Source organism: Paralichthys olivaceus, chromosome 8 (assembly GCF_024713975.1).
Source record: "Paralichthys olivaceus isolate ysfri-2021 chromosome 8, ASM2471397v2, whole genome shotgun sequence".
Taxonomy (NCBI): domain Eukaryota; kingdom Metazoa; phylum Chordata; class Actinopteri; order Pleuronectiformes; family Paralichthyidae; genus Paralichthys; species Paralichthys olivaceus.
In genome coordinates, this window is record NC_091100.1 from 7,708,281 (window position 1) to 7,718,085 (window position 9,805).

Here is a 9,805-nt window from a genome sequence, read left to right on the forward strand (position 1 = left end):
GAAGTAAAGCAGGACAGAGGCATTTCCAAACATTTCCATTTTAGTTGCTCAAAAACTCTAGAATAGTGTGGACGACAGGGATAAACATACAACCAGTGATGCATTTTAAGTTAGTTGTGTGGATGTAGCCTCAGAGTATAAGGTGCAAAAGCAACAAATGAACCCACAACTATTAGAAGTTATTTAACTGAATGTTGGTTGTAGCTATTCAGGTGCAAATTCTGCTGTTTGGTCTTCTTGCCTCAGAGATAAAAGACAGCCCCATCCCCACACCCACCCTACCCCCCGGGACAAAAGGGCAGAGCCGTCTGTGATGTACAGACCTTTGCAGAGAGGAAGGCAAACTAAATGATGCAGGATAAGCATTTTCATTATGTGAGCAAAGCTGAACAAAGGCAGTCAAGACAAACTTTAGGATTAGACGAGTAATTCTGACGCAAAGTATGGACCCACTTCATAATCGACCACTGAACCCAAAACATGTGACAGAGGCTGCGCCTGTTGCTACAAAAACATAAAAATCAGGGCTGAACATCAAGAATTTGAACTTTCAACTCAATCTGCGAAAGGAATAAAACCACAAACCTGCTGATATCTTCTAGTTTCTCGTCTCCCAAGTAGTTGGAATCTTGCCCTTGTGGTTGCTTTCGTTGAAAATCTGGAAAGCATAGACTGGCATCTCTCCTCCCATAGTATTGGCAGAACTCATCCACATCGGCTTGAAACAGTTCTAGCAAACAGAAACAGACAAAGGCTTACTGTAGATTCTGCATGGTTACATGACCTCAAACTGGGACAACAGAGCCACAGAAAATCTAATGAATGCTCTCCTAATGTTTTTAATGGTACGTTATGTTGTATATCGTGTCTGCATTGTATCTGTGTGCTTGCATGAGTATGAGAGAGAACGAAAGAGTAAACGCGAGACAGAGGAAGAGAGAAAGGATGTGATGTGTTTGTGTGTTGGGGAGGGCTGAAGTTGGGCTCGACGAGCCAAACCAAATTCTGGCTAGACTGGGCTGAAATGAACAAGTGAAGAGAAAGTGGGCCAAACCAAATGCATCACACATTTTAGACGGTGAACTATGCCTTCACCAGAGAGCGAAATTGAAAAAGCATTCTCAATTCTAGTTGAATTTCTCTGAGAAAAAAACTGAGCTCCACTTTCATTGAAATCCGAAAGAAAAGCACCTTGGCAGTGAGAATACAAATGTCTGAGTCAGTTGATTTGGACTTTTTCTAGAACTTTCACAATATGCAAATTGGAGTGATGATACGTTTGTAAGACACTATGGATGCCAACCTGAAAGAATACATATATCTCAGGATGAAAAAGAGGGTCCATACAGGTAGATGACACTGACAAAGATGTCAACTTGGAAAGAATAAGATTCGAGAGCTTTTGGCAATAAAAGCTCAAACAAGTTGCAGTGACTTTAAGAGATGGATTTTATACGTTATGTCCTGCCTCCTGGTTTTATCTACCAAGGCGCCACCCCTTGTTTGAATGTTCCTGTTGTTGTGAACAACCCAAATCAACAAAGGCCTGACCTTTCAGCTAGTAAAGTCACATTCCCTAATTCAGCTGGTCAGAAAGTTCTGCTCCCACAGCCAGAACACACCCCGAACACGCCCTCAATCAAATTATCAACAAAAACAAAACTACATTCAGAACGAGAGAGGCAAATGAAAAACACTTCAACTGAGACTGAGATTTATTTCACACAATGTAAAATGACGGTAATAAGTATTTTAAGACAACATTTAAAACAACACAATCAGTGGTATACACTGTGTCACATGTCAAAAGTTCACCCCACTGTTGTTATTGATAGTGGATGATAGTTTTGCTTTATAAAACTGAGTTTATTCAACTAATTGGAGCTAAAACCCTTTTCCTTATTTCCTCAATCCTTCGACATCCAGAACTGTACTTGATATGCGACCATTTCACGCACCTCTGACTGTTTTGCATTACTGAGCAACACATGGGCACAGCATGGGAAATGAAGTAATCAACCTGTTAAATATGGCATGTAATTCTGAATAAACAAAAGTGTTTTTAGGGTGAAAGATATTCTTTGTTTTTGCTGCCAAACAAAGGCACGGTGTGTCCAAATACTGACTGGTTGTGTTTTACTAATTCAGCATGTGAATTCAAGGTAAAAGTGCCATCACATCATTCCTCATTTCCCGTTGGCCTGTTAGTTTATTCAAAATGTTTCATTGCCAAGGCAAAAAGTAATCTGCATAAACATGAGAGTCATACACGGCTACACCTCCAGCCAGTGCAGTCACAACATTATTCCCGGCAAAAAGCAAAGTGTGCAGAGGTTCTCAGAGGCCCTCTGTGACCTAAAAACAATCCTGACAATATTGTTTCCTTTAGTCGGTCCCTCGGAGGACAGAGGAGAGCAAATACACCAGTGATAAAAACACAAACAGGGCTCTCCCTGTGCCTACTTTCATCTCCCTCTCCTGCCACACACCGACCACAAGGGCTGACCGCACCAAATACTGGAGGTGATAGGATATCCCCTCAAACATCTAAACACAACATGGAGATCAAACACACACAGAAACACACACGTCCCTGGCTTTACCACCCACCCTCTTGTGTCTGAAGTTATCTTAACCATGCTGGTTGGGGACCTCTGGTGCAGGGTGGCCGGGGGTGAGTGAAGAGGGGAGGAAGATTGAGGAAAAAAGGGAGTGCAGGGAAGGTGGGGGGCCTCAAGGAGAGAAGTGAGAGTCAAGGCAGTAAATGTCTTTATGGAGAAATAGGTGCTAAGCACATGGCCTAATCAAGGGCCCGGCGGAAGTTTCACGGGAGCGGGATGACAGTTATGGATGCTGTAAAGGCTACTGTTTCACTTTAAAACCTGTGGCCTGCGGCTTTGAATCACAAAAGTTAAGGACATGTCATAATGGCTCATGTCTGTGGTCACATTCAATGTTACTGCTCCACATGATAAGATCCAGATCCACAGTTTTAAAAATGTTTTCATTAACTGTTAAAAACAATTCTGTTTATTCAGATATGCAAATGGAAAGGAGAATAAAAAAGAATGAAAGTGCATGAAGAACAAAAGATATGCAAAAAAAAGAGAGAGAGTAGAAGAGGATAGAAAGGGAGGTGTAGAGAGAGAGAGAGAGAAAGAGAGACAGAACTCTCTCCATATTCCTGGCTCCCCAGCGCTGAAGTTATACTTCCATCTGGTTATCTTCCAAGGCAACCTGGGTGGCCCACCCTAAGTACTTGACATCTTGATGCACTTCAGCAGTTTTACATACACACAACCTTTGTAGAAAAATAAATGTGTCATTCGTCACCACATATGCTGATCTGTGGAGGGCTGAGGGGGGGGTGTGTGTGCGGGGAGGAGCACAACAGCAAACAGAGGGAGGGGGATCCTTCTCATGGATTCCTCTCTTGAGCTTTTTTGGTTTGATTCTCTGAGCCCATATGTCTGTCAGATTATGAGAAAGTAGTGTCATTCCAGACACGTCTTCTTCTTCCCTCTTTTCTGGGCTCTGCGGGACCAGCACCGCCACCCTCAGCGTAGAGCAAGTGTACGCAATATGGCGGCAGGCCATTAGACGCAGACTTGGATGGACTTGGATTGGAATGTATGTGTTTGAAATTTGACTTGCGCTTCAGCGCACCATGTGGGTGGGTTGCAGACAAGTGTGTTTGAAACTGTTCTCTGTTTGCAGATCTCGGCAGATCTAATCAGCTTGTGGCGACAGAGATTGGAAGAAGACTTGGCTGGAGGAGAAGAGACACTCAAAAAGTGTTTGATCATGTTTGGTATGCACAGGTACTAGTGATCTTGCAACCCTTCAAAGGAAATTCTTCTGAAGACCAGATGCTTTCAGGAGGCAGAAGGGCTCCTATCATTTAACAGAAACATATCCACAAGGAAAACGGTTGCATCAATGATTTTCTTTCTTACTCTTCTGTGAATATGTCATGTCTTATTAGAGCCCTAGTCAGAGACAACAGTGCCCCAGCAAAGCAAATTTCCACAAATATTTAAATTAATGTGATTTTAATTCTGAAATGAAAACATAGTGGTGACCTAAGAGCACGAGACACATGTTTTTAAGTGACGGTTTATGTCTGAGGAAGGTGAATGTTAGGTAGTCATGTCTGGACCGCAGCGAGGGTGAGTATGCATCCCAAATACAGAATCAAGTCCAGGAGTTGAGTCTGCAGAGGAACAGTTCATAAAATATTCCAGTCAAGTTGTCTGGTACACTGGTCATACTGGACTTTGGCAGAGTGGAATTTTATTCTCACGTCCACCTTTGAAATTGAACATTTTCTATACAAATGTAAAGAAATGCCTCAAATATGCAGACGCTATTTAAAGAATATAATCATGGCAAGTTTATGCAACAAAAATTAGATTTCCATAATCTAAACAAACCCAACAGAAACAAGAACAAATGTTTCTGCACATAATGTCATAAACACATCAAGATGGAATACTGCATAATAAGAAAAGAACAAATCTCACTCTGCTATTTGCTGAATCAAAGATGCTGGATCAGCATACTGTTTTTTTTGTCTGCATAGGCAGAGTGTGGCAAGTAATTTTACTGATGCATTAGAGTGCAACAGTAAAGCAAAGAGCAAGGCAGCGAGCAAGCAAACGGGTGAGACAAGCTCAGCAACAAATGGAGGTGAGGTCAGATGAGGTAAGAGTTGGATAAATAAATATTCACAGACCAGACTACTGACGCACCATTTCTTGCATATGTCCAGAAATCTGCCACTTATACATGTGCAGGCTGAGTCTCTATAAGAAATGAGGCCTGATGTGAATTTTAATTTAACCTAATCAGAAGTGTCCGTTTCGTTTTAAATGTAGGAGGAACTGAAGAGAGCATGTATAACGTATGCTTGCTTTCACATCCTGTATTTATGTGTATGTATTTGCTTGTGTATCGCCAGGTAACCGCACAGGAGCTGTAATTAAAGTCACATTCACAATCGTTATTATCTGTGTAATTACCTGGTATGTGCCCCCTGCAGGTGTAGTAGAACTCGCGGCAGAAGTCATGGCATAGCCGTGGCAGGTCTGGCTCCCTGTGTGGCATCTTATCCATGTCCGAGGAATGGAACAACACCTGGGCATTGGGGGAGCAGCGAGCGCACTTTATCTCCTCCAGGAGACGTCCACATTCTGTGTTGTTGGTGGAGAAAATCTGGAGACCACACGCAAACAAGGGCAAATGCATGATTAAAATTATGGGCTGTTAACTTTTACCTCTGAATTCACATTAGCGGGTCAAGCCAACATTTGGAAATATTGACATCATTAACATTACACTATGTGGCAAGGTAAGTTCAGATCGCAGAGTGCATTTTCAAATGTTCATTATCAGAAAATCCAGATGACTTGAGAGGCTGTTTAAGATTTACAGAACTAAAACAACTGATCCCAGTGAGCCCAAATGAACTTTTATGGGCAAGTAAAAGTTTGTAATTGACTTTGTCAATGTGTATATATAGAAGCGCCATGCAATGTGTAACATTAACGGCTTTAATTAAATGTTTAGATTGTAGTGACAATAAAAAACAGATGCCTTAGCAGTTTCCACCCCTTGCCAGATTTTTCCATTTAACAAATTAGCCAATCCCGCCCCCAGGTACCACACAGACAGGGATCAGGGATTTCTAACCAACAGAATTACTCTTGAGATACAACAGCACGTTCAGATAGCAACTGTATGTTTACAACACCCTGCTCCCATATGTCACATGCAGAGTGAGACAGTCTCTGGCTGGCAACAAGGTGTGAAGCAACCAGTTGTTGCTGCTTCCTGCTGCCCAAAGCATTACTTCACACGTCACGTTGTACGTTATCATGGAGTTTGTTTATATTCTTCATTATCTTAGCAAGCAGTCAAGTTTGGAGAATTACTGTATGTTCTGGTGTTGTGCTGAACAGTTTGTTCAGACAGCAAAGTTATTTTTCATTGCATCATCAGTAGAATGAAGAAATAAAAGGAAGATGGTCATTTGCAGAGAAAGAAAGTCTGCAGCACCTCTACATTATCAGCCTCAATGCACCACAATTCACATTGCAGAGGAACTCTAAATGCACACAACATAATATCGCCCTATAATATCAGATCTGCAACATCCACTGCTATATCATCTGATATCAGTTTATAAACACAGAGGTTGGAACACTCTGTGTGTTTGGAGAAACAGACGGAGAAATCTCACTCGCTCTTTCGCTGCCTACTCACCTAAGTTCACAAACAGTAAAAGTCAAATTTTCGACTCCCATGTCTGACAGAACTCAGGGCATGAAATGAATGAAGGCAAATAGGAGCCTCAAAGGCTGACTTAGGGTCATTACGCAAAGGTACACAAAGAGTTAATCCGAAAGAAATTAGCAGAATTATTTACATAACAAATTAGCTGTAATATAACACAATGTAATCTGTTTTAGGTCAAGAGCCGTGCTGCTTGGGCAGTCAGTCAGGCAGGCAGGCAGGCAGGCAGGCTGGTAGTGCTTTGGCTCTGTGTGAGGTCCATGTGTAAACACCAATTTAGAGATAGACAGACACATCATTCCCACTCTGGTATCAACAAATTAGCAGTCTGTCGAAGTCAATTACACCAGCGGACCCAAGGCCAACATATGGACGCCTTACACTTCACTCTGATTGCAGAACAAACTGCAACTGCGGGAAAGAGTTTCTGTTTAAGTTGTACAGAGCTGTGTTTACCCAACAGGTGGCAGAAACCTCTGGCTAAAAAACCCTAAGGGTCAACCTGAAAATATACTGACATACCAGTGTAAATCAAATCCTTCATCACAAAAGGCAGAGTAGGAAGAACAAACTGAAGAGAGACAAATAAGCATATCTGAGGTTCCAAAATAAACTGCAAATTGAATCATATTTTTGCTCTACATTTCATCAAACTGTTGACAAAAAAGGGGAGCTCCCAGCTCTGGCGTTGACCCTGTGTGTGTGCTGTGTTCCTCAGTCTCCCTGCCATCGACACTCATGCCATGTAGTGTTGTGGGCATGCCTGCCCTCCTGCTCTAAATTGCCCATTGATTCCGTGTGCCATGGGCTGGCACAAGGTCTGCGGAGAGTAGCATTTGTGTTCTCTCAGCCATGCCCTGTGTCCATATGTTGCTGGGACAGGCTCCAATGTTGCCATCATCCAAACCAGGAACAAGTAGACCTTTGTTTGTTGTCTTTTGCTGAATCTCGGCGAGCGTGTTCCTCAAAAGCAGGGAGGAAAATGGCAATGGGGCTCAGCTGTTGCACTTTTGCTGAGGACACACTAAAGCGTGTCAAGAACGGAAACATGGAGCCTAAATGGCATAAGATAAATTTAAATGTCAGTTCATTACATTTGCTTCATTGCACTTCATATGGAAGAACAACACGATTACATCTTTCTTAGATAGCATCTGCATAACCGATTTTGCCAAATTGCCAGAACAAACAAATTAATACAGAATGCCACACTTGGTAAAAATCACTTGTCTTTAATTTGCGAGAAATCTGTGATGCTCTGCAGACCTCATATGGTCAGAGAGACTGGGGGGGGGGCAACACTAAGCTTTAACAAAGCACTTGTCCTCAGGGGAATAGGTGTAAGTTAGTTGGCAGGAGGATATAGTGAGGGACACACACACACCCTCTCAAAGACATTAACACTTGGACAGGGCCGATGACTGGGGGAGAGTGATGTTCTCCAGCTTCTCCCATTAGCGAAACCAACTAACACAATGGTGTTGTTGTTATTCTTTTGCCATAATCAGAAAGGGCTCCGTGTGTGGGCAGTGTAGTGGGGAGGAGGAGAAGTCGAGTTTGTCCTATTCACTCCTCTCTCCTCTCTCCCACCCTCCCCTCCGTTTTTTATTTGCATGACTTGAGCAAATTAAATGATGCAATATGTCTTTTTGTCGCAACACAAAGTGAGATACCACCCAGCCACTGAATGATTCGAGGGGTGGTTTACATGAGAATGGCCCGGTGAGGATCCAACGGAATCCGCTACAAAAGTTGGCGACTACAGTTGTTTCAGCTTTTCCTCCCACGGAAACCAAGCAGAGGTTTTTACACGACATTTGTTAACACTTGTGCAGATGCTATCACGGTGAAGGGGGCCAGGTGAAGAAGCGAGGCTAACAAGTCGCTAGCTAACATTTGGTCGAGCATTTCCGCTTTAACGCGTCTAACAAAACAAAACTCCTGTTCGTTAACCACCGACAAACCACCGACAACGTAAACGCTGTCAGCCCCCAGCTCCGGAGAAACACTCGGGGGGTGAAACAAGAAGCACAGCCGGGTTTCCTACCTTTGAAACGGGCCAACACATTAGCTAGCAGCCGTTTCTCCTGACAGTTGTAGCGGAGTGAAGCTACGTAAATCGGTGAGTGATTACCATGGTAACGCCGTAGCGCATTGGACACGCTGAATTAGAGTTGCACCAAGATTGTGTTTAAAGACACCGGAACAACTAAATATATATATGTACAAAATTAGGAAAAATTTATTTTTTTAACAATTAATAGTCAAGCTCTATGGATAAAATCCACTGGGGAAAAAGAATGGAACATTTTATAAGGCACGAAAAACATCAACGTGGATGAACCTGTATGTCACAAATGGGGATTTCACATTTATCCCGCATGTGTGATCACCTCTAAGTCCCTGTGGAACTTAAAAATAAGACTTTTCACCGGGACAATCAAAGGCAACACGGCCCAGGGCGATCACCCCCCCCCCACCCCCGACCATCCCCAAAATACAGCTTCACCAAGAGGCAGCGTGACAATACACGAGGGGCTGTAAACGCACCACATGAGGCGTTTGGGGGCAGTAAAAAGTAAAAGCCCCCCAGCAGCTTCCACTCTGGAGGAATAATGCAACGGGGTGGACGTGGACCTACCCGGGCATCCCTGCGGTGCAGGATCTGGTACGCGGCTCTCCTGGTGGGACAGCAGGACACTCGTGGGTACAACCTGTGACAAACTTCTCCGCTGCTGCCGCCGCCGCTGCCGCTGCCGTCAAGCAACACCTTCCTCTCCCTCTTCTTCAGCCGCTTGGGCGAGCTTCCGTCGTAACACCGTCTCCTCCTCGGGCTGATCTCTCCCCTCTCGCCGAATTTTGCGTCCCCACATTCCCACACGTTGACCGCGATGGCCAGGACGAGCACGAATTGCAAATGCTTCATAGTTTATATAAAAAGAAAAATCATAAAATCAACCCAAAAAAATAAAAAAATAAAACAAAATCCACACCTCCCTCCAAAAGCGTGAGCTTAACCTGCTATGTAATTAATATATATTGATATATATATATATATAAAGTTTAAATCTGGGTTACAGTTCTCCGAGCTGCACGAGCCAATTACTAAGGAAATAACAAAATGAGCAGGTGTCCGAAATTGGATTCTCTGCGGTGGATAAATCACTAAAAAATAAATAAGTGTTGCTTGTGCTTCTGAAGCACAACTCGACAAATTAAAAGCACAAAATAAAAGCAAAACAATGACACAATTTATCCTGATGGACGCAGAAAAAAAAGAAGAAGTCAAACCCCCCCAAGAAAAACAGCGTGTTCTGCAAAGAGAAGCCGTGTGGTTCCTGTCAGATGTAATTCCTCATGAGCGCAGCGCGGCGGTTTGGTGCAAAACGAAAAAAAAACACACGCACGTAAGAAAAATAAAAGTTGTGTGTCACTAAAGTCCTCAGAGCGCTCACATGTTTCCCCGTGCTCGTGCCTCCTTCTTTTTAACCAGCGCGCGAGAAGAGGAGCG

The 9,805-nt window shown here is 43.3% G+C and overlaps 1 protein-coding gene across 4 annotated transcripts in view; it reads right to left on the reverse strand.

The window, feature by feature from the left end:
* The window catches only part of hhip (hedgehog interacting protein), a 30,248-nt gene extending 20,885 nt beyond the window's left edge, over positions 1 to 9,363 (reverse strand). For 2 of the 4 annotated variants that reach the window (XM_020101324.2, XM_020101323.2), the window contains exons 1-3: positions 8,936 to 9,363; positions 5,022 to 5,214; positions 586 to 730 (exon numbers count right to left, since the gene is read on the reverse strand). In XM_020101324.2, the coding sequence (XP_019956883.1) occupies positions 586 to 730; positions 5,022 to 5,214; positions 8,936 to 9,220 (623 nt within the window). In that variant the 5' untranslated portion in view covers positions 9,221 to 9,363. Of the gene's footprint in view, positions 1 to 585; positions 731 to 5,021; positions 5,215 to 8,341; positions 8,455 to 8,935 lie in introns of those variants that run through there. The other 2 variants (XM_069529423.1, XM_020101325.2) reach the window with 1 other exon arrangement.
* Between the last annotated feature and the right edge of the window lie 442 nt (positions 9,364 to 9,805).